At 42.2% G+C, this 27,873-nt stretch overlaps 1 protein-coding gene across 4 annotated transcripts in view; it reads left to right on the forward strand.

Annotated features, from left to right (window-relative positions):
* The first annotated feature begins 12,192 nt into the window (after positions 1 to 12,192).
* The window catches only part of KCNH1 (potassium voltage-gated channel subfamily H member 1), a 186,549-nt gene continuing 170,868 nt past the window's right edge, over positions 12,193 to 27,873 (forward strand). For all 4 annotated transcript variants that reach the window (XM_068676165.1, XM_068676167.1, XM_068676168.1 and 1 more), the window contains exons 1-3: positions 12,193 to 12,434; positions 23,853 to 23,976; positions 24,223 to 24,329. In XM_068676165.1, coding sequence (XP_068532266.1) covers positions 12,362 to 12,434; positions 23,853 to 23,976; positions 24,223 to 24,329 — 304 coding nt within the window. In that variant the 5' untranslated portion in view covers positions 12,193 to 12,361. The remainder of the gene's footprint in view (positions 12,435 to 23,852; positions 23,977 to 24,222; positions 24,330 to 27,873) is intronic.

Consider the following 27,873-nt stretch of genomic DNA (forward strand, 5'->3'; position numbering starts at 1 on the left):
AAAGATTCCTCGTCACCTAGGGTTGGGAGGAGGATGGTCTTAAGAGTTTACTCCAAAGAACTGCTGTTAAAACTACTTTTCAAAACTGACATAAAAAACAAACAAACAAAACACATAAATTCACAAAGTCCACCACTAAAGAGTTAGCAAATACCTGTAGTGAGCTTTTTTTCCCCATGCAATCATGAAGTTGCCTTGCCTCCTAAAATACTTTCACTTGTATGGAAGCCTTCCATTGTTTTTTCCATAGTTCCTCTGTCACATTCAGTAATCCTGGGTTAGATGTTGTATGCTAACACAGACTTGCTTGTGAGGTTGATCCTTCATTTATTGTAGAAAGTCTGCATAAGGAATTGTTTAGGACTATTTATCATGTATTTCCTTATTCTTAATTTTTCTTTCCACGCATAATCTACAGAGGACAGCATAGCGATCAAGCCAAAGCACTCAGAAAAGATGGCTCAGGCCTCCTTTTGTCCTCTCCCAAAGCAGAAAAATTAAAAGTTTAAAATACCGATATTTATGCAGTCGAAGGATTCTTTGTATGAGCCTGCCAGTTTTTGAATCTTGAAGATTTAAGAGTTTCTTCTTACATCTCCAAGTTAGCGTTTGGAGGGGAAAGGTTGTATTTGGGCAGGAGGGGAGGGACTGCTGGAGTACAAAGTGGATTGCAACAGGGAGGAAGGGAATTGAGGAATGAAGAAACGTTGCAAACGAAGAAGGTGAAGTAGTCGCTTCTGCCTTTCAGCAGAGTTGCTAAAAGGCATTAGCAGAAATAGGAGATCAAAGGAAACAGCGTTTGCTAGCCATGAATTAGCTGCTCTTCTAACCCATATGGCTTCTGAGGTTGTTTCACACAGGTTTGAGGCCTCTTGTAATCATCTTTGTCAGAGCAGGTTCTTGGCATCTGTTGCTCAGTCTGAGATCAGGCTCTTAGACTGTGGGTTTCTGCAATTCATTATTATGTCCTTGCACTGAGGGATAATGAGAACATTAACTGTTTGGGGGGCGGCTGTAGGAAGCTGAAGGCTGGCTATTCAGAACAAAATCATTTCTTGAAACACTGGATCTTTGCACATGCTTTTATTACTATGTTGGGTCCATCTCACCTTTGACATTTCTAGCACCTCAGAAGTATTGCAGATCACACGCTTGGCCTTTTTGTCTTATAGTCACAAGCCTATACATCACTATTAATTTTTATTTATTTATGTATTTTACAAAGGGTATCTTGACAGTTCCCCAGCTTGAGAAGGTCACTTTATACAGTTTAATGTCTATGTGTTTCTAGATCTCTTGAAACAGATCAAATTAATTTGTGTTGGTTCTTCAGAAGATCTGTGAATATAGAGTATGTTGAGTGAAACAGGGAGAAAACCGTATGACCACGAACCCTTTTGGCAATATCCAGCCTGGAAACTTGTCCTTTTATGCAGAGATTTATAATTTCCTTTGGTATGAATGTTTCATAAAGAAAAGTATGCTCTTTGTCTCCCTAAGCACATTGAGGAAAGCATGCCTGGAATCAAGGTAATTTCAGATAAATTGCACTGCTTGGAGTCTGTTCGCTGCTCTGCTGGAAAATGTATAGGTGTTACTTGTCAAGTACTATGTTTCTTTTATATTAAACACAGCTCAGCTGGCTGGATGCTAAGTGGGAGGCTTAGAAGTGGATAAGGTGAGATTTATTAGCTTCTTCAGACTGATGGTGGTTGCTCTGTTACGTGGAACATTCTTGAATTTTCCAGCAACTCCATGCTTTAGTGGAACCACTGGAAGATCCTGGAAGCCACGGGTTTTCTACAGCTCTGGAAAATCACACCGTCACTCTTAAGCTGGACACTCGTTAGTGTTTCTGAATTTCAGTATTAACATTTTTATTAAGGCTGAAATCGGTAAAGAGTGCAGAAGTTAAACTTTGTTCTATGAGTGGCCAGTGAAATGCAATAAAACATCTGCTAACTGACTTGCTGCTGTTAATATCTCCCAACTGAAATTCGGGAATTCGGCTGTGTTTGCTTTATTTTTATTGCGCTGTCTTCCCACTATAAGTTTCAAAAGCTATCTGCTCTCCAGATCTGGTCAGATTTATTTTTTTAGTTTAGTTAGCATCCTAGAATATAGACAGTCTGTATAATAAGAATAGTCAGTAACTTCTTCGTGGGAAATGGAGAAAATCATGTTGCAGTTTCTTTGAGAAGTCTAAGAACTTCAGCGATTATAAATACTTGTCTGTAAAATACCTGCCACCAGCTGATCAAATTGTACTCTTCTGAAACCTCTGCTAAAATTGGAGGCTGCGCTGTGTTGGAAGATGGTGGTGGTTATGCTGGATGAAGCTGGAAATGTTTGGACTTTTCACCCTGTTACAAATAGTATTTTGAAACCATTTATTTCACTATGGGATGGCTTATCTAAGAGCTAGCGTAATGGGTTAGTACTAATGTCCTCCTTGTTAATTACTTTGATCCTGACAATTACTAAAAGCAAAGGCTGCAGAGGAATTCGTTTTGGGGCAGATGCCATAATCTGCATTCCTCCCTGGCGAGAAGCCTATTCTTGGTCTTTTAAAGATTTGTTAAAGCTCTGAAGCATAAAGCTTGATATCTTTTGAAAATAAAAAAAGATAATTACAATTTTGAATCCTCTAGATCCATTAGGAAAGTATCTGTTCCAGTTTTATGTATTAGTAGATTCTTCTTCCAGTGACTTGCTATAGCAGTGAGTTTCACTGACAATGTAGGATGACTTTTCTGTTATTTTTCTTTTAATAGAAAAATGAAAAATTTTCCAAATACAATCTCTTTCTTGACAGGAGAGACAGGTGTTCCTGCTCAGCATTTTCAGCCTCATTATTTCATTTCTATACAGGTAACCCAAACCTCTGTTAAGCTGTCCCATTTACAGAAAGTAAAGAGGGTTCTGGGTTTAGCTGGTTATCATGATGGACTGTGGGAAAAGCCTCGGTTTAACTGGTTTAGCCTTATGTTACATAGACAACTTGGGACAAGAGGTCACTTCAGAAAGTCAGGCATCATTTCGCTACTTAAATTTGTCCATGTCCTCTTCAAAGTACATCAGTATGTCTTTGAATCACAACATTAGCATTTTGTATTGTCTGAAGATTCTCAGTCTGCTTATTAATACCCCATGCACACGGCTGAAATGGCAGCTTCTCTTTAAAATAATTTTTGTTTTAGGATTAGTTGTTCCCCGCAGCAAAAGAAAATAAAATGTGGCCATTATAATTTCTCTGGTAAGCCATTGGGTGTTTACTTCGTCTTGTCTTATTTTTGCATACAATTACTTAAACTGCTTCTCACTGGACTGTTCATTGAAAAGCCACTTTCACCAAATCCATACTTAAAGATGTTGGACTTAGAATCATTAATTATGGAATCATTAAGGTTGGAAAAGACCTTCAAAATAATCAGGTCCATCCACGACTTAAAAAATGTTGCTTCTTTCTTCTACACAGCAATAGGATGTCTAACTTCTCAGGCACCATTTTTTTTGTTTTTTGTTTTTTTTTTTTTTTTATTTTTGCCAGCTGTGTTTTGATTTCTTGCACTTAGTGAACAGCATGGTAAACTCTTGCTTAATTCTTACTTGCCCATGTGTCTGTTGCTGTTGTACCTGAAGAAATGGCCATCTATTGTGAATTAATAAAGTTTGTGCTCCTTCCTGTTTTTTCTTCTCCTTTTATTTCTGTGAAGTAGCAGTACAAGAGGAACATTTCATCCTGGGCAACTGCTTGAGCAGGGGGATTGGAGAAGATGACCTCCAGAGGTCCTTTCCATCTACTATCCCATGATTATGTGATTTTTTTTTCCCCTTGCAGTTTATCAGACCAAACACTTGAGAAAAATATCCTTTAAGGTACTCTAGAATGAAAAAATGATGCTCTGCATTATTGTGTTGTGTGTCTTACCCTGAAAAAGAGAGTCATCCCCCTTGGTTTACTGTTTAATAAGGATCCAGTCACTGTATCAAACAGGAAAACCAAGGAAGGGCTACTTTGGAAAACATCAGTAATACGTTAATGTGAACAAACCAGTACTGTAACTCTGTACTGCCCACCTATTTAACAAGTGACAGGGTCTCATGGAGTCATTGTAGGAGCAATCTCGAGAGACCTGAAAGAACCACAGGCAGTGGTACTACAGACCTCATTTGAGGCAAATGATGTATCGGTGCGTGTAAAAGTATAAGGAGCAGCGTGGTAACAAGTAGCAGCCGCTTGTTTTGCTGTATGTCTCAGGCCTTGGACTGTAATGACATTTAATGCTACAGCATGCTGGCATCTCCTGCTGATCTTTTATTTATTTATTTATTTATTTATTTATTTATTTATTTATTTATTGTGGTTTAGAGAAGAAAAAAAAGGAAAATAGCACTGACTGCATGTAACCAAAAGAAGGTTCCTGAGATATTACAAGACTTTTTTTTTTTTTTCTGTCTCATGGTTTTTGTAGAAAAGTATATACTATATTTGTAGCAATCCTCGTGTCATGGAGCTAGGCTGAATCTTGGAGACAAGCATGTCTGGACTGCATAGATGCCAACGCATAATTGCTATTAATGCACCGTATTGTTTCCTACTGTAACTATTGTTTGGCTGATGATCTGTATACTTCAGGTGTGCAGCTTAGGAGGGACTAGAAAGGGGTTACATCCTGATATAAATAAAATTGTTAATTAATTTTTCTGAAATGTGTAAAAAATATTTTTCTCTGTGAAAATTTATTATTATAATAGCACTTTACTAGATTTTCTACAAGTAAATACATTTCTCTTATATCTCTATTCTGTTAAAGGAAACTAATTGATATGTCTGTGTCTGGATATCTTCAGGTTGTATTAGATAATGCTTTCAGGAATAACGGTTCCTCTTCTCTGGTCTGATGCAGATATACATAAACACAAAACTGAAATCTTGCATTCGAGGACATGGGCGAATAGATTTAGGGTTAGCCTACACCAGGAAAAATTCTCCTTGGGAAGATTTCAGGAGTTGGACTCAACAATCCTTGTGGGTCCCTTCCAACTTGGGATATTTTATGATTCTGTAGTTTCCAGTATTTCTACCAGTGTGATTCTTAAACCAAGAGGTAAAACAAAAATTATGCTTAAATAACTTAATGGTGAAAATGCTGAATAGCGCTAGGACCTTACCTACAGTTGGGTTTCCACACAAGATTTTAGAAAAATACCCACCTCACGTTCACTCTCAAACAACATCTAAATATACTGGAGCAGGTGATGTACCTACTTTTTCATATATAGTTCATCATCTTTCATCTTCATTGTATCCCTATTAATAAGGTGGTGTCTATCCTTGGTTTAAGGATCTAATGAAAACTTGGAGCATTACAGTCTGGGAGCTTGTTATGATGTCTTCCTGTATTAGCCATCTAATCTTCTGAAAAAACAGAGATGATTCAGGTTTCAGAGGTTTTCAGGTTTCTCTAAACTCACTGCTAAAGATAGTTCTGTACAAATACTGCAGTACTGCTAAAGGCATCTTTGATAGACAATGTTTCTACTGTTATACCATGTATAAACTCTTCTAATATGTGTGTTCCAGCCCAATAATTCATTCCCTAACCTTGCCTTCCTTTGTGCCATATAATATGTTTTGGTTAGGTGACTGGAGTCAGGTTTGGATATTGTGGTGCATCTTTTTTTAAAGAATGTCCTGAAATTTCACTGTCCTGTGAGACTTTACACAGAAGCTTTTGTATCAGTTAACTGGCATCGGTTGTCTTTGCCTTACAATAATCAATGGAAGCACATGAAGGAATCCTGTTCTGTTCACTTGAATACTTTTATTTTCATAGAGCATGTATATTTCTAAATGAACATCTGTAAAACACGTTTCTTATGACTATTGTACCTGGCAGTGCTTGAGCTGAATATATCATTTAAATAGTAACTTTAATTAGAAAAGGCACTAAAAAAACCCTCACAGCAGGTATCCAAGTGTTTACAAAAATCAATAGCCCATCAGACTTTAGGGCCATTTGATATCAGTCACTAGGACTAGATATGATTCCAGTGCCAATAAAGACCCTGGAAAAAATGCTATTAAGATACAATCAAACTTAGAAAATTAGGATTCTTTTTTTCTCAGTGCAGCTGCAGAAGATAACAGAGATTGATTACAATGAGAAAATCACTAATGTCATTGTAAATTAAAAAAAAAAAAAAGTAAAAAAAAAAAGTGATACTAAACTAGTTACAAAGTTCCCCCCCCCCCCCTCCCCCCAGGCTTGTGCTCCTGAGTTATTTAGCTACTTCTCTGCATATCCCTCCTGCTGTCAAAGAACAAGACAAAATTCTAACTACATATAAAGCAAATACTGTGAGTAATCCACCCTGTTGATAGAAAGAGCAGTAAGTGGGAAATAGCCGATGAAATGTTGGGTTCAGTAAGATTTTGAAATGAAGTGAGATGAGTTTTGTTTGTTTGTTTGTTTTTGTTTTGTTTTTGTTTTTGTTTTCCTCCCCTGGTGTGGGGATTTGGAGGTTGGTTTGTCTGTTGACAAACCTTCTTAAATTGAAATCCTACAAGCAACAAACATGGTCAGTAAAGTTCTGAGGTGAGAGATCAACTTTATAAAAAATATAACTCAAAAAAAGATAATATTCTAAGCATATGTAAGGCAGAAGCAATGAACTACTAGCCTTGTGCAAGAAACTCATTTATTGTGTTTAGTGTAGCTTTATTCTGGGTATTCTTTGAGATGTGTTTCTTGGTGAGGCTACCATAAAGGAGAAACTAGCAGTCTACCACTGTCAGTTTCACAGGATGCTTCTGTCCAGAGAAAAAGCAATGTGCTTTTTCGAGATTGCTTTTTAAATTAAACTACAGGATTTAGGCTATGTATTATAATTTGGGAAGCCTGTTTCCATATTATTTATAAATTCTTTTTTTTTTTTTTTTTTTTTTTTTTTATATATATGTATTAGATCCTTGGAAATTGTTGTATGGTAGAACCCAAAGTTTGTTCAGAAAGCTAAAAGTGTTTTGGATCAAGGGTAGTGGCTAACAGTGGATGTCCTTGGGCCAGAGTGAAGACAGGAGTTGGAAGACCTGCTAGCTATCACAAGCATGTTCCTAACTAGGAGTATGTTTCCAAAACTGGGCTGGGCCGAAAATGGCTTTTTTTTTTTTTTTTTTTATGGTGTGTTGTGAAAATGTAGGATTTGACCCTATATTTTGGTAGCTTTTTTATATTGTTAAATCATGGACTACTGAACCACAGTTGAGAGATAAATGCAGTCAGTAACTTACTATGGTAACGCAGCCCATGGTGTCCTTGCTACGTAAGAAAAAACATTCACCCAGGAGCTATGGGTTCCTAGGCTTATTGTGGACAGGGGATACAAACAGAAATCTTTTTCTATTACTCCGTGAGGGCCCCTGCATTCTGTTGGAGTATGAGCAAGCTGTGTCTCATTTGCTTCGGTTTGCCTTGGTTTGTATTGAGCCAGGGACAGGAAATACGAAGCAAACTGAAATACACAATAAGAACATTAACAGAAAACCTACCAGACCTGAAACCAAAGAAACCATGGTTGTTTTCTTTTCCTCCTTTGAGTAATAACATTTCAGTTGGTCACTGACTGATCTGAGGCTGGAAGAGACCACGGGCAGGGCAGGGCAGGGCAGGACAGGGTTGAGCTGAAAGGGTTGGGTAGGGACACCTACAATGAGGAGAATGATGATCTGATATCATAATCAGGATGTTTTTTTCTTTTTTCCTAAATCCAGAAGGACAGTGTGTCAGCTCCTGTTGAAATAAACGGAGATAGACATACTGTCCAAATGGGGAAAAAAATGCGATGCCCTTTTGAGCTATTCTAAGAAGGAACAGTTCTTTCCTGTTAGCCCACACTCCAAATGTTGGATGTATAAATAAAAGACTGGCTGTGTACTCTCTCATCAGTTTTATTTTGAGAATTATTCCATTCAGAACATAGAATTTTTTAGTTATTTTTCCATATTTGTTCCCCAGGAAAAGTCTGGAGGAAATTCAGAAATTCCATAACTGGAGAAGTCCATATTCTGACAAATTTATTATGGCTGTTTGGGGTTGCTAACATTTTTCAGTTCTCAGATCTACAGACTGGTGTGCAACTGGATTGTTGCTCTGAGTTAGAAACCTCATTTAATTTTAGAGTACGGAAATAATCAGACCTTAGGAACCTCAGGCTGAAACGCGCCAAAGGCTGGAGCACATTGGTTAAACAGAGTTAAATAAATGTAAGTTTCAGTAAGATGCACATATGTCTTCCCAAATTATTTCCTTCTGATAGTCACGCCTGTACTTGTTATACTATGGATTCATCTTCGTTTTAAGGCTGGCTTCTGTTTCTTGTTGCTCTTTTCATAACATAATAAATAATGTTAGTCATGAGTAAATAAATACATACACGTCTGAGTAGTTAGACTGGGGCCTTAGCCCACAGACCGTTGGTTATAAGAATTTGTAGATTAATGACTGCTTTGTTGATTTTATGTAAATTAATACAAATAGCATTTTTTATTACAATTTTTATTCAGATTTTTTTTTTTAAATCTATATAGCATAGTAACTTGTGTGCTATCTTTTATGCTTCCTTATCATATCAATACATGTATTTTATTTTGACAGTAAATAGCAAAGGAATATGGTAGCAAATGGAGCTCAATGTAAACATCCAGTGTTCTTTATATTTTCAGGATTAGTGGTAATTTGTTATAACTGCATTGTTACATTTTTGGACAGTTAACTTTTTCAACAAAGGGTTATGTTATGTTATGTTATGTTATGTTATGTTATGTTATGTTATGTTATGTTATGTTATGTTATGTTATGTTATATGTTATGCCAAACAGGGTAGAAATTAAAAAGGCCTTGAATAAAAACAGTGATTTTCAGCATAAATTAGTTAAACTCTGAGAGTGTGAGACCTTCCTAACCATCCTATGTTCCTTTACTGATTTGATGCTGTGAAGGTGAAATGAAAAGTCCCAGAGAGCAAACAGAGTCTCACAGTAAAAGAACTGTTCAACTTTGGAAGAAGTGGGTTTGTTCAGACTTAAAAGTGGCAACAGCAGACAGAGGAGCATTATAGCAATTTTTCACGTTAGAAAACTTGCAGAAGGGGTGGTGAATTTTGTGTCCACAGGAGTTTTTTATTAGCTTTAAAGACTGAATGATTTAGCTGTATTTTAAGAAAAGCTTTCTTATCTTGAGATTTGCTAGGGGCTGATGAATGGGAGGTTTTTAGGGGAAGTTACAGTAGTATCTCTCAGGAGCGAACCTTGCGAAGAGATGAAAGAAGGTCTCTCCTCTGTGCTTATATTTTTATTTCATAGGTGCCATGGGGTTTAGTGGCATTCCACTAATAAGTGCATGGAACTAATGTTTTTATTAATGGCAGAGTTTTCAAGGTATTTTGTGTATCGACACTGGGACTTACAGTCATGTTACTGAATGGGCTGCTGCCAAAAAGGGAGGTCTCAGCTGGTTTTCCTCATTTACCACCAGTGCTGGGTTTCCTGTTGGGCTGGTTTTCAGTTCAAGTGGGGTGACACATAGGCACAGCTTAGGTGAAGGCACTTTTTTTTTGGAGCAGCTGCTCAAAAGGACTGTGGAAAAGTACTTAAGGCTCTGCAGCTAGAGGATGGTCCCTTACCAGAGTGCTGGAAGTCCTGACCTAGGGGCTTTATCAGAAAAACAAACAAACACAAAAAAACAAACAAACAAAAGCAGTCTGAAAGAGCACAGTAAAAATATACAGCTGAATGTCCCCTATAATGGGTGATAAGAGGCCAATAGTTGGCTGATCACGTGAGCCTTACGTTGAAGTGTCAGGTAGTAAGTTCTGTCCAACAGGCTTTAGCAAACAAGCAAATTTAGCAATCTGAGTTTTCAGCTTTTCAAAAAAAACGAGATAACTCCAGAGAGGTCCCTTCAGGTAACCATCTAAAAATGAAATCAGAAAGAGAGTGTACCTGTGCTGCTTCAAGTGGGGCCTTGCTTCCAGCTTTGTGCTATTTGCAAGATTTACCGCTAATGGCAAGAAAATGAGTATAGAATTCAAAATAATCTCAGTGAAACATTAGCACAGCGTCCTTCTGTTCTGTGGTGAAAAACTCATCACCAGGTGGAGTCATACTTTGCCATGGGGAGAAACTCTAAACAAGACGGAAAAGAAATGAGAAATTTTCTGTTTGCTCTAATGTTTTATTTATTTGCATTATGATGACAAGGTAGGTGTAACCCCCAACCTAGCTAAAATGATACCTTTCATACAAAATTTGTGGGATCAGCATGATGCTCTGAAAAATCAGATTATCAGAGGTAGATAATCAGAGGCTGGTCCGAATTTTTACATGTAAAATGAATGAATGGATAGGGGAACAAATGCAACACAAACCTCAGCCAGCTGCACTTCATGGAGTTCCAGAAAATATATGGCTTTTCTTTCTTACTCTGTGTCCCCTTGCTCCTAATTCTGCATACTTGCTGATTCAGTTTAACTTTCTTTTTATTTTTTTATTTAAAAAAAAAAAAAGCCTCCACTTTTCTGTAATGTATGCCAGCTGTCGGATGTCTCCAAGACCTAGAGATTCCTGCAGAGCCCTGCAGAGACTCGGATAGCATGCCCTCTGGCACAGTGGCTTAGAGGAATAACGAAAGTGTTTTGAGATCCGAGTTTTTTCAAAACCTCACTCTTAGTTATTAGGAGTTGTGCAAATTCAGTGTCAAAGGTAACCATTACAATTTTTCTGGGGAAATGGTCATCAGGTTTGTCCTGTGCTGCTGAAGCTAACAGGAGCGGAACAGCATGGGAATCTGTATGTACGGTTGTTGGGGGTAGATGTGTAAAGATACCAGTGAACATTTCCATGGGATTTTTCAAAATACAAGGTTCAGGGACATTTAGTACCCTATTTGCAACTTCAGGTGCTCTCCTAACCTGGTTCTCTGGCTATTGTACTGAATGAATGAAAGTTAACAAACTGTGTAGAAGCGGCTCCCATGGCACAGCTATTTCATGAGCTGGGCTTTTAGGAGTCACCCGTCTGTTCTGCTGTGAGAGGGGCTGCTGTGGCTGCCAACACCAGCACGCTCTGGGACTGCATCTGTAGCTCCTGCTGCAGTGACGTTGTTACCTGCTGTGCTGCTCAGCTCCTCCCAGTACTTAGTGTGTGTCCCGTGACTTAAAAACTGGGGGAGGCAGAAGGCTGGTGGCAGCAGAATTGGCCTTTTTTGCTTTTTGGTCACAACCGCAGTCCGTGTGGCACAGCTGGATCAAACAGACCGGGGTCTGTCCTCCAGCCCAGAGGCCAAGCAGCCACGGCACAGCTCTCTGGCCCCAGCTCAGTGCTCCTTCCTCCCAAACAGCTGGGGCTGGCTGCAATCCCTGGCTGTGCCGCGATCCCTGGCCATGCCACGGCCCCTGCCCAAGCACTGCCTAGAGAGAGCTCAGAGGTCAGTGCCAGAATTTTGTTGGAACAGTGCTAACACGTGAAACATCCTCACATCTTAAATGTGCCCTAAGTGGCAGAGCCCGACGGTGCTGCAGTTACCAGGGTGTCACAGCAAGCAAGTGCCAGCTGATAGGTGTTTAAAGAGATCCGAGTATTTTCTGTTTGCGGATAGGTGGGTAAAGGGAAAAGAACAAAGTAGTTTTATCCCTGAATGAAAAACCTGTGTGAGTTGAATGCTTCAGAGCTTTAAGACCTGTCAGAGGTTACATATGTCAAAGGCCTGGGGGAGACCTCCCTACAACTGCCCAAAAGGAAGCTGTGGGGAGCTGGGGGTCGGCCTCTTCTCACAGATAACTAGTGATAGGACCAGAGGGAATGGCCTCAAGTTGTGCCAGGGGAGGTTCAGGTTGGCAATGAGGAGACATTTCTCCTCAGGAAGAGCAGTCAGGCACTGGGACGGGTTGCCCAGGGAGGTGGTGGAGTCACCGTCCCTGGGGGTGCTCAAGGAGAGAGAGGTTGGACGTGGTGCTTGGGGACACGGTTCAGCGGGTGACACTGGCGGCAGGGGGAAGCCGCGCTGAGGCGGCCCCGAGCTGTGAGGCCCGGACGATGGCGCTGCGGCACCGGCCTGGAGGCGGCGGCGGCGCGGGCCGTGCGGGGCGCTGCCCGGCAGGGGGCGCCGCGGGGAGGTCCGGCGGCGGCGGCGGCGGCGGCGGCCGCGGGGCTGCGGTGCGCGGGAGGCGGCGGCGGGAGGGCTGATGCCGCACGGCCGTGCCCGCGGTCCCGGCGGAGCCATGGGGCGGGCGGCGGAGCGGGGCTGAGCCGAGCCGAGCCGAGCCCTCCGCGCCTCGCCACGCCGCCGGCAGAGCGACTATGGCCGGGGGAAGGAGAGGGCTGGTGGCGCCTCAGAACACCTTCCTGGAGAACATCGTGCGGAGGTCTAACGGTGAGGAGCGGGGCGGGGGGCTCCCCGCCGGTACAGGTGCGGCGGCGCCGAGCCCAGCCCAGCCCCCGCGGCGGGCAGCGGGCAGCCGGGAGCCCCGGGGGGCTGCGGGAGGGTCCCCGGCGCTGGGCACGGCTGAGGGGCGGCGAGTTGGGAGGCGAAAGGCTCCCGGCGAGGGGGTCGGGAGGGGAGGGCAGCGGGGAGGCGGCGATGGTTTTTTTTTTATTATTTGTCCCTCTCGGGAAACTGCGGGGTGCCAAACGCCCCCGGTGCCACCGGCCGTGTCAATGTGCCTTAACCGTGCCCGGGTTGTCGCGCTCCGGGACTTGTCCTCGGGAAGCGCCGCGGCTGTGTGCGTGCTTGCGGCCGGGCACGGGTGGCTTTTTGGGGGCCCCAAGTCCTGCCATCTTTAAGGCTCCCGTGCACTTGGGCGCCTCGGACTCACGGGGCCGGGAACTTGTGGTGCCGCCGGGAATTAGGATCGAGCCCTGCCCCGAGCCCGGGCGAGAGGGCTTAATTAAACGGCAGGCAGCCGGCTCTGATAAGGCGAAGACAATTAACCCTCCCGATAAGCAGCCAGAACCTCAGATTATCTAAAGAGTGGTTTTCAATTATTTTCAATTACGGGATGTTATTGAGGGGGGGAAAAAAAAAATCGCCTTTGGGGGGAACATGTTTTCGCAGGGAATGAATCGCGAGGCTATTTTTACAGGCTGCCTTTCTCTGCAACTTGCCCGTGCAAGGGGGTGGCAGCTGCCTTCCCGAAAAAATACTAGCCGTCCTCGTAGCCAAGCCTGCCCTCTTTGTACAAGATGTTAGCGTTTCGTCAGGCTCGTGCTGCTCCTCTGCTCGTCTAACACCGGTTAGCTAAGGCTTTTCTCAAAACTGACTCGAGTTCGGGAATAATTCCCTTCATTAAAAGCCAAATTTCTCTGCTGGCTCTCGGTGCCGAGAAATAAAACGTGGCAAAGTGCGATAAATGGGTTGAGGTTTGGAGATGGGGGGGGATTGCAGGAGAAGCTTTGCTCCGTTTCTTCCTATTTTCCCCCATTGTTAAGGAGGTGTCGTAACAGAGCGTGGAGCCAGGCAGCACAGGTGAAATGACAGCGCTCCATCTCCAAAGGCTTAGCAAGTCCCGCAGGCTGTAAAAAATAGAGTTTTTTTAGATGAAGCCTGGTAGGAAGTGATGCACCCTTCAGACATATTAGGAGAAGCTTTGGGAAGTGACTCAGGTTTAGCAGCCCATTTCTCCCGTAACGTGCCTTCTTGTTCTTGCTGTAACGCGATGCCGTCACATACAAGCGCTGCATGATTCAGTTCTAACGTGGGACCATCAGCATCTTCTGACGTCTGTGGCTGTCAGGAGATGAGCACGGTGTCCCCGTTCTCCTCAGCCAGCAGGGTCGTGTCGTCCGGCGTGGGGACGGCATGGGAACAGCCCGGTCCTGTGGTGCCTGCCTGCTTGGCCTTTGAGATGCCCATGGGACGAGCGCTTAAACGGGCCCATAAACTTTGAGGTTTGGCTCCCCCTTCTTGGTTTCATTCGATTGGATAGTAACGTGACCCACAGTGAAACTATCTGGCCCCTTTGGGATTTGCCAAATAAACCCCGGGCTTGTTGTCAAACTCCATTGGCTGGCACCCGTGGGCAAGTTAAGTAGTGCCAGCAGATATTGCATTGATACGTATATAGCTGTGTTGCTAATTTGGGGAGGATTCCCTTTGAAAGGAGAGAAATTTGCTCATGGAAGTGCAGGAGGTATATCCGAGTAAGTGCTTCACTTGAAGGCACTTGTGTATGACGTGCATCCACAGTCACAGGTGAAGTGAGAAAAATATGTTCCTGCTCCAAGTTGTGCTGGGAGGGTTAACTCAGTGAAAGAGGCTTATTGTAACAAAAAAATCATTGGCATACAACCACTTTTGGAAGCATTACTCTAAGAACAGCAGAAGTGATGCCATTTTAACCAGTAATTTAACAAGTAATTAATTGGACAGCCTTTCGTATTAGGTGTGAGACTGGCAAGCTGATGCACCTTCACTAGCTAGAGGTAACAGCAGTACCTATAAGCATGCAAGTTCAGGGCTTTTCCTTTAGGGTTAGTGTTTATTCATATCACACCATCTGCAGCAAGATGCACCTCAAACTCCAATGGTCCAAAGTCTCCTTATGAGTTTTAGGGATGAGAGTTTCCTCTTAGGTTGCAAATCAGCCGAGACGGGTTCTCATCTGCTAAGCACCAGCCAGAATCACTGTCCAAGGATTACAAGCTGCAAAAAATCTCCACTCCACAAACTGCAGTAGAGAAGGAACTGAGAATTTGTCAGCCCATCTTGGGATTGGATCACCTTAATATAGCACACATGGGAAAGAATATCTAAAATGTCATCAACTTAGACCTGTGGTCCTCATTTGGTCCTCTGTGATTTCTTACAAGACTTTCTGAATGAAGTGTGAATGCTATGGCTCTTCCTCCTTTGAAATGAGCATCTCTGACATCCTTCCTGTTGGAAGTCTGGAGGGAAAAAATAAGAACTGAGGACACTACAACCCTGCTTGTCTGTATTTAATGTTTACAAGTCCTGTTTCTGAACTAGCCACGTAGCTCTAGAAAAATAAATGTTGCATGTGATGCTTGGTCGACAAAAATTTGTTTGAAGCATTGAAATATTTAAAGGCCCAAGCACCCAATGGGACAGAAAATGAGCCCGTGCCATAAAACAGTGCAGTACGTAAAGAATTGCTAGCCTCTGATGGTTACTGCTAATGTGATATTAATGTTTTTCTTGGGTAATGTAATACACCCCCAGTACACAAGCACTATAACAATAACAGTTATAATCTTGGTTCGTGGCCAAGGCACCGAATTCAAGCGGCGTGGCATGTTATAGAGAGAGCTGATTTTGTGATATTCTAATGTTTTATCAATAACTGGAGGCAAAAATACTTTTATGTTTACATAAATAGCAGCTGGAATCTGCAGTCCTTCCTTGGTGCATGAGAATTTAGTGCATGTAAGGATGGCAAAAGAGAGCCCTGTGTTTCCATGGCTTAGGAATTTCAGTGGAAGTCACAGATACTTTTCTGATTTATTGACAAAACAAGGAGGTTGGAAGAAGGGGAGGCTTGAGGGCGTAAGGCTTGTGCGGGTTTAGTCTTGCTTCCCCTCGGAGCACCCTAAGGAGAGACCAGGTGTGGAAGCAAACCTGCGCCCTTTGATGGGGAATGCAGTGAGTCCCCTGGAGAAGGAAAGAAAAGAGCACCCTGAGACACAAATCCTGAGAGTAACAGGTATTTCCATGATTTACGGCATTACTTCCACTAGACTGTAAAGTCCCAGTACAATAAACATTCTGCAACCTGGGCCTGCTAACCTTGTACCGCTGCCCGAGACCTGGGAGAGAAATTAACTTCATTATAAACAGCCCTGGAACTGAACAACCTGTTTTTGTGTTCAGCCAGAGACAAATGGGACGGAATCTATGACAGAATGAAGAACAAAACAGAGTTTTATTTTCGTATTTTTGCACTTTAACACAAAGTTTATTTAAATGAAATGTTTGCAAAGGATCCTTAACCTGGCGGCACTGTTTCTGCTGCAGCCTGGCCCTGCTGCTTGCCTCCGGGTCTGAACCCATGAGCCTGAAGACAGAGACATGGCTGCAGCTCATCTGGTTTGGGTCTAGAAGCAGTGCAGGCATGCTGCCCCAATGGCAGGGTTTACTAGCTTAGGTGTTAGCCTGTTCAGTTGCAGACTCTGAGCTGTTACATTGGAAGGGTACATATGTATGGACATGACATGTTCTGCATCGCTCTGCTGTGTGCAATGTGCCCAGGGTAGTCGTGTCCTGGGTATCACTGGGCTGCCTTGTACTGCCACAACACCGTTGGTAAATAGCGTCAGGCATTGAGAAAATATTTTCATTCTGAGAACAGGAGTGCTGCAGTTGAAATAAGAAAGCGTAGTTTTGGGGTGGAGCAGGTTTTCTGTTTCCTTCTGATAGAATATGTTTGGTTTCCTGCCAGTTCATAAATTTCCATAATCTACAATGAGTCTTCAAGCAACACTAGGTGAAATTCATTCTTTGCAGAGGACGAGCTCGGAAGCCTCGTGCTGCAGGTAAATTACATCCCAGTGTGAGCTAGTGAGGTTCTGTTGAGTAGGGAAATGTAATGCAGTGACTTTTCAGACAAAAGCACTGAAATGGACAAACTTAACTGGGTGCAGGGAAAAGCAACATTGAGGCTTTCCTAATGAGTGTCTTGGATAGGTTAAGCAATCCTAATTGTCAAGGCTCCCAAATGGGCTGGTTTGGAAGCCTGGAGCAGATCTCCAGGAGGCTTTCTCCTGCATGCTCTCAGTTAAAGGCTCATCTATTTTCCTGACCTCAGTGGGTTAACCAACATAAAAAATGGCAGTGGAATAGATGGGTCTGCAGAGAGGCTACTCCTCTTACCTTGTAAAGAAAGCTCTTTGCCAAAGCCAAACCTTGCAAAAGATGGCTGCAAAACTGCTGGGTAAGATGGTGGTGTATGTCCAGAGTGGCGTTAGCTTCTATTGCTTCTCTTGCCTTTACTACAGCTTGCCCTGGGCAAAGAAAAGTGAATGTTATCCTCTACAAATCTGGTATCCAGTGGTTGAACTCGACTTTGTGCCCTTTCATATCTAATCCTACAAGACTGCATATCCAAGGTTTCATGTAAAAGCACATGAGCGCTGGTCTGTCTGTTGGCACTGGTTAAAACAAGACATCGAGATGTACAAGCAGCAAACCCTCAAAAACTGCAAGGGAAAAACTTGTAGGTTCTGCTAAGGACATTTTCCAAAACTGAGAATGAAACAAAAGAAAGGAGTTTGTTTCTTCTTGATCTTCCTTCTTTTCTAACTTACCAGTTATGGAGGCACCTTTATTTTCATCCACGCTGTTGTACAACTGGTTGGTACATCAATATGTCTACTGACTATTGGCTTTTTTTTTTTCCTTGTTACAACTTGAGTTGATTATAAAATGTTTCTTTGCTAGCTGTTATTAGGCCAGAAGCTCCTAAATTTGTGAGCACATCTTTATGCGTTTGGAAATGCATTTACAACCAGATTTCCTTAAAATGACTTTTATAGATAGTAAGAAAAAAAAAGTACAACACAGAGATGATAGATAATGTGTTTTAAAATTAATGTTCTGAAAGCTCAAGAAGTTCTACTGTGATAATTCAACGTATCAATCCATTTCTGCATTAAATCCTAGAACAAGGTCGTAAAACAAATCTTAATGAAACCCATTCATTGGAGAATTTGTTAATGCATTTTTGTAACTCGTATAGCTAAAAGTGAGCAGGGAGGTAGGTCTTGTCAAATGCTTTTAAGGCTCTTGATGGCTGTAGCTATAATCAATAAATCAAAGGGCTTTTTTAAACTGATGTAAGATGCCTATAATTGATGCAACGAAATCATGCTTTTCCCTGGATTTCTTTTAAGATCAAACTGGAGGGGGAAAATCTGACCAATTAAGCAGTGAAGTTGTGCTGTTAGACAGTATTTTGAATGGAGCAGTGCATGACTTTTACAGCTGAAGAACTTTCTAATTACTGAACATTATCTCATGCTAACGTCACGTTTGTCTTTTTTTTTTATTTTTTTTTCAGTATGGTCAGTACTTCAGAGATAGGCACAGAACAATGCTGTGCATAAATTACATATGACAGCTTCTGTGCACTTCCCATTTCAGCTATTCATCTTCCATTTTTCTTCTCTAATTTCTTTTTTTTTTTTTAATAATACAGATAATTAGAAGATTTTACAGCTACTAGTGTTGGTAGGATGTATTATTCTTTTTCAGTTTAAACTTTTCTTGTGGTAGAGGCATACAGCAAAATACTATAATAAGGCATAATAATAATTTTGAGATGGAACTGGCACTTTTTTATCTACACTGCTGGCTGAAATTGGCATTCATTTTCGGTAATGATTCAAAGTGAGTCACTTGAAGTTGTTGTTTTAGTTGGTGTCTCTCTGTCATTTGTAGTAAGTATGATGAAATACGTTTTTTAATAATTCTTTTCAGCCTGTACTTGCAGTGTGCTCTTCATACAGTGTCTTCTCTCTCTCTCCTTTTTTTTTCTCTAAAATAAATATTTTGTTATAAATATCTTCTATAAAACATGTAAACTAATATGAACTTACCTATAGGGTTTTGTAATATGTTGTTTTGTATTAGAGTGATGCTATGGTTTAAAATAGTTTGGTCTCAGTGTTAAGGATGTACAATTTTGAGGCATCCATACCATTATTCTATAGAGAAATCATTTTTTAATAGGATATTAAAAACAAAAAATTAGGAAATGAATGCTAGGAGGTACTGAGTGAATGTATGTATGCATGTAACATTGTTGACTTCCATAGCAGTATGTGGGTGGAAGAACAGGATTTTGTCCTATTACTTTTATTCTACTAAGTGAATAGTTTTTTGGTCCTTTGAGCAGCGTTGTACTTTCTTTGAATGCAGGTACAGCACTTGTGTTAAGGTGCAAATTTGGTTGAGTCTTGTGTATTTGTCCCTGAAGTGTGAGCCTTGGATCATGTAGGTGCAAAGAAAGGATTGAATAAGTGGTGGAAATGCTTTTCAGTTTGACTTAATTTGTACTAATCGAGGGCCATATTTTGACCTCAGAAGTTACATTTGAACAACATAAGTAGTCTCTGTGACTAAGTGCTGCTTCTTTTTTTTTTTTTTTTTTCCCAAAAGTTAAGACTAAACATGAACAATACACACATACCTTTCCTTTGCAAACTGTTAAAGTAAAAACATTATATGTATGAGCTCTGTGGCTGTAGCTGTTTTGACAGGTGTACTTATAAGCAGCATTCTATTTCCATGCATTGGGTTCCTTACAAGAAACAAAACCAACTCTTTCTTTCCCATGTCAGAATGATACTACTGGTGATACAGGTCACAAGTTTGTAAATATCAGGATTGTTTGGAAACTTATCTGTCCCCCATACTTAAGTTTAAGCTGCTTGATGCCCAGCTAACAGAACAGTAACTAAGGAGGCTGTATCCTCTGCCTCTATCCCCAGTGGCCACAGATAGGGTAGCAACCTCTCCTCAGTGAGCTAGTCCTGACCAGCTGCCTCTGTGAGACGCTTCTTGTCCTCAGGTGTTTCGGAGCTTAGAGCTGATGGACAGTTTCCATTAAATAGAGCAGTGCAGAAAGCAACACAATTCTGTAGGTAGCAGGAGTTTTGGTGAGGCTGGGTGTTGTAGAGGGTTGCTGTCACTGCTGGTAAAGGAACCACGTTATTTAGAAAGATATTTTCTGGTTCTTCTGTGATGATGCATTTTGCAAGTGGAAGAAAGCTCTGGTTTTGTGACTGAGCAACGTTCATCCTTACATTGTGGAAGGAGTTAAAATGCTGATCTGGGAAAATGCAGGCTAGAGAATACGAAGTGGGGCATTTCACAAAGTAGCCAGCCCTGCAGACCCTGGTCACAGAAGCTCTCCCTACTTCTGCAAGTGATTGTGCTGCCTGTGAGATGCTGCAGTTCGTACAGGTGTTTCTGCAGCAGGAGGTGCTTTGTGCTGTGCCTCTACATGTTTCTGTGCCTCCCAAGTGTCTGGCTCAGACTGTGCCAAACGCAGCACGAGCCAGAATCCCGAGCCTTATTTATATGCACTCAGACTCTCCAGCTCTGAGCTCAACTCTTGTCAGGGCTGATAAGAGGAGCCAGCGAGGTTTGCAGCTTCTCCTTGGGCTGGGCAATACTGCTAACCTGATTGGCATTGTGTTAGAAACTGATTTCCTGGTAAGGGAGTCCTTTGAGTCCTTTCAGAGAGGTTCCTCAAGTCACTAAATTGTTAGAATACTGCAGCTACTGCGTGTGCATTTTATCCCATCTTTGAAGAGAATTTAGCAGTGGATTTCTCCTTCATGGTCTTCCTCTGATCAGCTCCTGGCCTGGCCTTGATGACCCACTTGTGAGTACTGTAGAGGCCTTGCTCTGTGATGCTCCAAGAGTTCACCAGAGCATCCCTCGTGCTTGTTGTGCAACAAAGCCACAGCTGCTTCCTGGCCTCTGGGACCCTGTGTCCCTGCAGATAGAAAGGCAGTATTTGCCTCAGTGGCTGTTATTTAATATTTTCTTATGTTAGGAACAATTGTTTAGCAGATTATGAGCTGTCTCCAAGCAGCACGTTGTCAGGGATGTCAATGCAATTGAATGTAAATGATAGCAATGAGAACAGCCCTTCTACCTCCGGGTTATCTGTCAGAATAAACTATGCAGGGGAGTTGTAAGTGGGAGTCCTTGTTTTACGCTGTGTCTTGCCAGCATTTGCACAGGCAAAACACCATTGTCTGAGAAGAAATGCAGGCGTGCTCTCCACGTAGGCACAGAACCACCTTTGTATCACTGTTTTGTCTACAGAGAAATCTGGGAAGATGAGTGAGTAACTGGAAAGAAATTCCTATTTGTCTCTGAGACCCCTTCTTTACTGTGTGGTGTGAGGGCAGAATCTGTCCCTTCCACGCGCTGTGTGGACGCTGGGGCCTGTGAGGCCACAGTGAGCTAAGGAAAAAGAAATGGGTACATGAGGTTGGGAAACCACTAGTACAGATTGTCACCCTCACAACAGTGTCAGGAACGAGGAATTGGTCACCCTGAGCCTGGTATCTTCCCAAGGAAGGCAGGCAGAGAGTGGTGGCTTGGAAACCTCTTCCCTGGCCTAGTGGTTTGGGTGCTGCTGTGCTCCAGCTTCTCTTGGCAGCCTGGCTGCTGTGCTCACAGGGCAAATGGCTTCTCTGTAGGCTTCCAGCACATGGGGAGCTCTAGAGTGCTGGTCCTGCTTCAGTATTTACTTTGTGTGTTTGTGTCAAAGCTATGTAAGACCTGGACCACAGACAGTGGGTCAAGGTACATGAAGTGGAAACTTGCTAGAAGTGAGACACTTAGTGAGCAGTCAAATCCTCAAAACATCTGACTTGCTCCTTGAATTGATAAGTGCACACGTTTCTGCTGTTGAAGCTTGATAGTTACATAAAGGTCTCTCAATGTGGTTGTAACTCTCATCTAAACCCAACCTGGATTCTTAGATGAAGCACTCTACTCCCACCTCCCTGGAAAGGCTCACCCAATATAGGCTAACAGGATTGCCTCATATGGATGCATAAAATACAGCAATCAAGCCACACTGACTTAAAAATTCATGTGGTGAGGATGTTAGCATACCTTCTCTTCAGCAGCTTGATGGTTATGGAGGCTGAGCTTTCACTTCCCTCAGGTAGCCCCACATCTCCTAGGAGAACACCCAAACTGCTAGGCTTTCAGGAGGGAGGGAAATGTATGCATGTTCTCTAAGCATCCTTTGGAAACTCTGGTGGTCCAAAAAATCAGGCTTCATTGGCCAAAAGGTAGGCGAGTGAGAATGTGATTCTTTAGCTCCTGCTGTAGTAGCAGAGAATCTTGGGTGTTATCCGTGAGAGCTGGCTTTACATAAAATCTGCAAAAAGTGGTCTTACGTTAAAATATTTGGCATCGTAAGAACTACAAGAGAGGAAAAAACCTCAATCTTAAAATATGATAGCTGGGCGCCTAGGATCTAGGCTGTAGCAGTCTTGGCTTTCAGTGCTTAAATCCCCATGTGGACTTAGTGCCTTGCTTTTACCTGTAGAAAGGGGATATGAGCACTGTCCTACCTCATGGGCTCTCTGGTAAAAGTAGGATCTGCATGGTAATGGCCAGCAGAAAAGTATGCTATATAGCGTTTCATAAAAAAAAAAGAAACACAACTACAACTGTGCTTATTTATCTAAAGACAATGTTGAGATCTAAGTGTGCAAGGAAGGTCTTTGCCTCAGTTAGTAGAAACTCTTCAAGGAGCTCTTGAAGAAGGGGAGAGAAAGGTAAATTACCTTTTGAGAAGGAGATGGTGAGGACTGAATGCGTGAAATAATCAACACCATTCAGATCAGGGCAGAACACAACCTAAGATTTGTATTTGCATATTTTTTTATACTTCCTGATGAAAATGTAAAAATATCCTAACAGCGCAGTGCAGTGTTTATAATAGACACTCAAAAGCACTTGCTTTAGCAATGAGAAATGACTTGGCTTACTTATTCGTAGGAAGGGGTAAAAGACATGTATTGTTTCTGGAACAAGTACTTCAACCAAGCAAAAACCATGGTATTTAGAAGAGGCTGTGAGAAACAAAGCAGTTAAAATGTCCTGAAGTTATACTACTGGTATATTTCACTCTAAAGAGTGTATAAAGATACACTTAATCTTGCTCATGGGATTGGGCAATGGATTTAGATAGCAACAGGAATGTTTTATTTAAACCCGCTTGAAGTTTGCAACAGGACAAAAATTTTTGCAAGAGGAAGTTAAAATAAACAAAACTCTTTGCAATTAATAGGTAAGAAGTCTTGTTTGTGTCTCTCAGTTGCAGGAACCATCGATGACAGCTATGTATATTTGAGCAGCTGGGGGCAGATCCTCAAAAGCAGATAGCATAGTGGACACCCTTAGAGACTCCTCTTTGATATGAATGCCTTGAATCTCACGTGGCTGCCTATGCCTGCTGTCAAAAAACTGGGGGGTCTCTGCAGCTGTGAGAGGAGCCGCCATCTCCTGCTCCTCCTGCATGTCAGTGCCCAGACACCAATGCTGCTGTCTGTCTTGGCACAGTTGTAGATAGTTGGTGTAGGTGCAGGTGTAGCCAGTGCAGCAGAGAAGCAAGGTCTGGGCCTAGGATTGAGTATATTCATTGTTTGAGTGGAGTATTAATCATAGAAAAGTAGCATTCAAAGAGCCAGTGAGAACGAAGGTGTGAATCCTGCTCTTTTTTTTTTTTTTTTTTTTTTTTTTCTCCTTACTGGCTGAAACTCATTCTAGCTTGTACAGTGAACAGAAAGGTCTTTCTGCTGTTGTAAGTATGGAGCCTAGCTGTCTGGTGTCTAGTTTGGGGTGCTGTGCTGTACACATCATACCGGGAGTATTTGAGCTTGTGCGGCCAGGAGTGAAGGTTGTATATGCTCAAATGAGAAATACCTCTTGTACTGTTTTGGCTGTGAAGAGGCCTCTCATTCAAACTCAAGTGTCATGGTGGATCAGTACGTGTGGCACAGGGGGAGCCAGTTTGATGAATCTGCCCTTAGTCAAGGAATGACTTTTACCTGCTTAACATCATGTGTTTCATTTGCATAAAATCAGCCTCTTTGTCTGTGCATGAGTAATTAATATTTTCTTAAAATAAAAATTGATTTAAAGCAAGGAATAATCCTGTTGACTATATTCAGAATAGTATCTGGGAAAAAAAACATGCAGGAACGGAAGCAATGAGGTTGGGATCCCAAAATGAGTCTTTCTACTGATGCAACCCTAGCCTTGTCTAATGTCTAACTGATGTGTTCTTTCAAACAGATACTAATTTTGTCTTGGGTAATGCCCAGATAGTGGATTGGCCCATTGTGTACAGCAACGATGGATTTTGCAAGCTATCAGGATATCACAGAGCAGAAGTTATGCAAAAAAGCAGCACCTGCAGGTATTTGGGAACAGATTTATTTTCTGTTAAATAGCTTGTAGTGTTGTGCTTCTTGCTTGAGGAAAACAGTAATCTGTTTATCCCAATTCTGTCTTTTATCTCCTGGGGCTGCATCTGTCAAATATGCTTTTCAGGTGAAACAAAATCAAAGAAGGGCTATTTCTAAATAGGTTCTTTTCACACTGTAAACAAATGGCTTTGTGTCTTTGTCTTGTATCTGACTTGAATTCCTTGCTTTATTTGCAGTTTTATGTATGGAGAGCTGACAGACAAAGATACAATTGACAAGGTCCGACAAACATTTGAGAACTATGAGATGAACTCCTTTGAAATCCTGATGTACAAGAAGAACAGTAAGTAGTTGATTGGTTTGTTTGTTAATGTAGGTGTCAAAAATTGTTTTAAATCGTAACATGAGCTACAAGTCTGCCAGCCCATAGTACTGTGTTTTATGTAGGGCTACATAAACCCTCTGTTCTGCCAGTTGATCTACAAGGGAGAAATGAGAACATTAGGGATGAAAGTCACTCATGGAGGCAGAGGAAGCTCTAATTTGTTCTGACCTTTAGAGCAATTCGTGTGTGATGATGACACTCAAGATTTCATTAGCAATCTTAACGTCCAAGCTAGGTTCATGCGAACGATTATTCTTACAGAGAAGGTACTTTTAAATTTTTTCTCAATTTTGATTTAGCAAAACCAGTGTTTAGATGTGGCTTCATAATAAAGGATGCCATATTTTGTTTTAAGAAGCTGAACCACTTCCTTTTGATGCCTTGTGATGAAACTGTCTTTGCTTTGGATAAAACTACTCCTTAACTGTAGCATGATTTTTTTTCTAGGAATTTTAGTGTGTCTGTAACTCCACATGTCAGCAGATGAACTATTTGCCCCAAATTTGTTCCACCACCCCATGACTATGGCATTACAGTTATTTTCATCTACCCAATATGACCTGAAGTGCAAATTCAGTGGCATCTTCAGGCTGGCCAAATGTCAAGCTAGAAGGCTGTGTTCTGTTACTTTCATTTCGCTCTTAACAATTTTTTTTTCTAACCATGAAACTGGTAGTGTCTGTGTACAAGGCAGGGTACCTTGCAGGAGTATCCTGTTAGCAACTTCTTCCCATTACTATGATGCTGTGATGATCAGTTTGATCAGTCTTGCTGTGGTGGGCTCGGGGTCTCTAACCAAAAAGTACAGCAATAATAGTAAGTATAACATAAACTGCTGTGATGCAATTTTCAACAGTTAACCTAATTGCTACCTCATTCTTTGTCAGAAGGAACAGTTTTCTGAGGAAACATTATCCCACCTACTTTTGTGTGTGCAGCCATTGGTCTTTCTGTTGAAATGACCAGCTAGTGATGATTGTGGAAGCAGTGCCAAGGCGCATGCAAAACAAGGAGCTGATCTGAGACAGCCAGTGTGGCTTCATCAAGGGCAAATCATGCCTGACCAATCTGGTGGCCTTGTATGTGACTGCATCAGTTGACAAGGGAAGACCAATGGATGTCATCTATCTGGACTTCTGCAAGGCCTTTGACGTGGTTCCACATGACATCCTGATATCCAAATTGGAGAGAGATGAATTTGAAGGGTGGACCATTCAGTGGATAAGGAGTTGGCTTGATGGTCACACCCAGAAAGTTGTAGGCAATGGCTCTATGTCTGGGCGGAGGCTGGTGGCGAGTGGTGTCCCTCAGGGGTCTGTCTTAGAACCTGTACTGTTTAGTATCTTTATCAGTGGCATAGACAATGGGATTGAGTGCACCTCCAGCAAGTTTGCAGATGACACCAAGCTGAGTGGTGCAGTCAATACATCAGAAGGAAGGGATGCCACCCAAAGGGACCTGTGTAAGCTCAAGAAGTGGGACCATGTGAAACTAATGAGGTTCAAGAAGTCCAAGAGTGCAAAGTGCTGCACCTGGGTCAAGGCAATCCCAGACAGGAGAACAGACTGGGAGAAGAACTGAGAGCAGCCCTGCAGAGAAAGACTTAGGGGTTCTGGTGTACAAAAAACTCAACATGAGCCAGCAGTGCGTGCTTGCAGTTCAGAAGGCCAACTGTGTCCTGGGCTGCATCAACAGAGGTGTGACCAGCAGGTGAGGGAGGTGATTGTCCCCTTCTGCTCTGCCCTTGTGAGGCCCACTTGGAGTGCTGCGTCCAGGTCTGCGGCCCCAGGCACAAGAAGGATGTGGGAATGGTTTTAAACTAAAAGTGGGGAGATTTAGATGAGATGTTAGGAGGAAATTCTTCACTCGGAGGGTGGTGAGGCACTGGCACAGGCTGCCCAGAGAAGCTGTGGATGCCCCATCCCTGGAGGTGTTCAAGGCCAGGTTGGATGGGGCCCTGGGCAACCTGATCTAGTGGTGACATCTCAGGGGCATTGGAACTAGATGGTCTTTAAGGTCTCTTCCAACCCAAGCTGTTCTATGGTCATTGGAGTTTGGAGAGAGAACCACAGGGACTCAGGAAGCTAAGACAATATGTGTGTGCTGTGATGCTCATCTGTGGATGTGTGGAGCTGCTTGTTTTCTATCAGAATTTGTTTGCTCTTTCAAGAGCTGGTGGTGCCAAAGTACAAGGAATTGGTTTCTCTCATCCTTTAGAGGAAAAAAGACATCCATAAGAGATTTTGTCTTCATCTCTTTTCTAGTCTTTTTATCCTGTTCAAAGCATCATGACCTGCGACACGATGCCATTGCTCAGGGCTTTTCTGGAGCACAGCTTTGCTAATCCAACTCATTAGAAAAGCTGCATGCACTGTCTGGATGGCCTTGCTTTATGCTTCATGCCTTTCAGTGCTACCCACCTCCAATGTTTACCTATTTCTTAGAGCTGATTTCTGTTCCTAGCTCAGCTAGTGGCTGTAGGGACATATGCAGCTCACCTCTATGCATCCAAAGCCAAGTAAATAAGCTGCAGTGTGGGATCTAGGAGGATGTGGAATTCTCTCTTAGCAGTGATTTGGCACCAAGAGGCTCTGCAGCTCCTCTTCTGTCATTGCTGCAGCATATGGCCTGTAGTACAGCCTGGGGCCTCTCCGTCTTTTATGCAGATTTAGAGCAAGGTAACTGTGGAGTGAGGAATATTTCCTGCCCCGCTGTGCGCTTCCCTGAGGAGAGGCAGCCTAGAACAAAGTCCAGCTGTGCAGGAGCTGTGTTGTGCGACATGCCAAAAAGCAGGGCTGCGATGGTTCTGCTACGTACATGGAGGGTCAGAGGCATGGGAAAAAGGAAAGCACAGAGCTTACTTTAAGTTTAACAAAACACAGTGCTCTTGTGTTTGTTAGACTTCCAGCTTTAAAGGTACCTTAACTACTGTTAGAGAGACTGGCTAATAACACCAGAGAGCTGCAACTGAGTAGTACCAAAAGAGGGATGTCCTTGTGACTTATTCTGAGAAAGACCTCATCACAGAAAATACTGTCTTGTTTACCAGTCTTTTAGCACCCACACTGCTGTCTCCTTTGTCCTTGTAGTCACCTAACCTCTGCCTGAAACTATGGCAATTGCTTGCTTGGGCAATGAACGTGATAGGTTTCAGCCTACTCTGAAGGCTTTGGAAAGAAACCTGAATTTTGTTAGTTGTCTTTTTTTCCTGCTCTTCTTCTTTTTTTTTTTTTTTTTTTTTTTCCCTCTTTGTAGTCTTCATTTATTCCATTTTTCTTCTTCAAATTAGCCAATAAATTAGCCAGGAAACAGATTTTTGTTGTTCTTTGCCTGTCCACTCCCTCCCTTTAAACTAAGAGTTGTGATAAATAGCAATTTTTTTCTTCCACTTTTGTGCTGTTGAATAAATGGGATATTTTTGACAGCCTTTACATTTAACGTACTTCTAGTTGTTTTAACAATACAATCTCTCCTTTCAGGGAAAAAAAAAAAAAAAAAGAAA

This window comes from Anas acuta, chromosome 3 (assembly GCF_963932015.1).
Source record: "Anas acuta chromosome 3, bAnaAcu1.1, whole genome shotgun sequence".
Taxonomy (NCBI): Eukaryota; Metazoa; Chordata; class Aves; order Anseriformes; family Anatidae; genus Anas; species Anas acuta.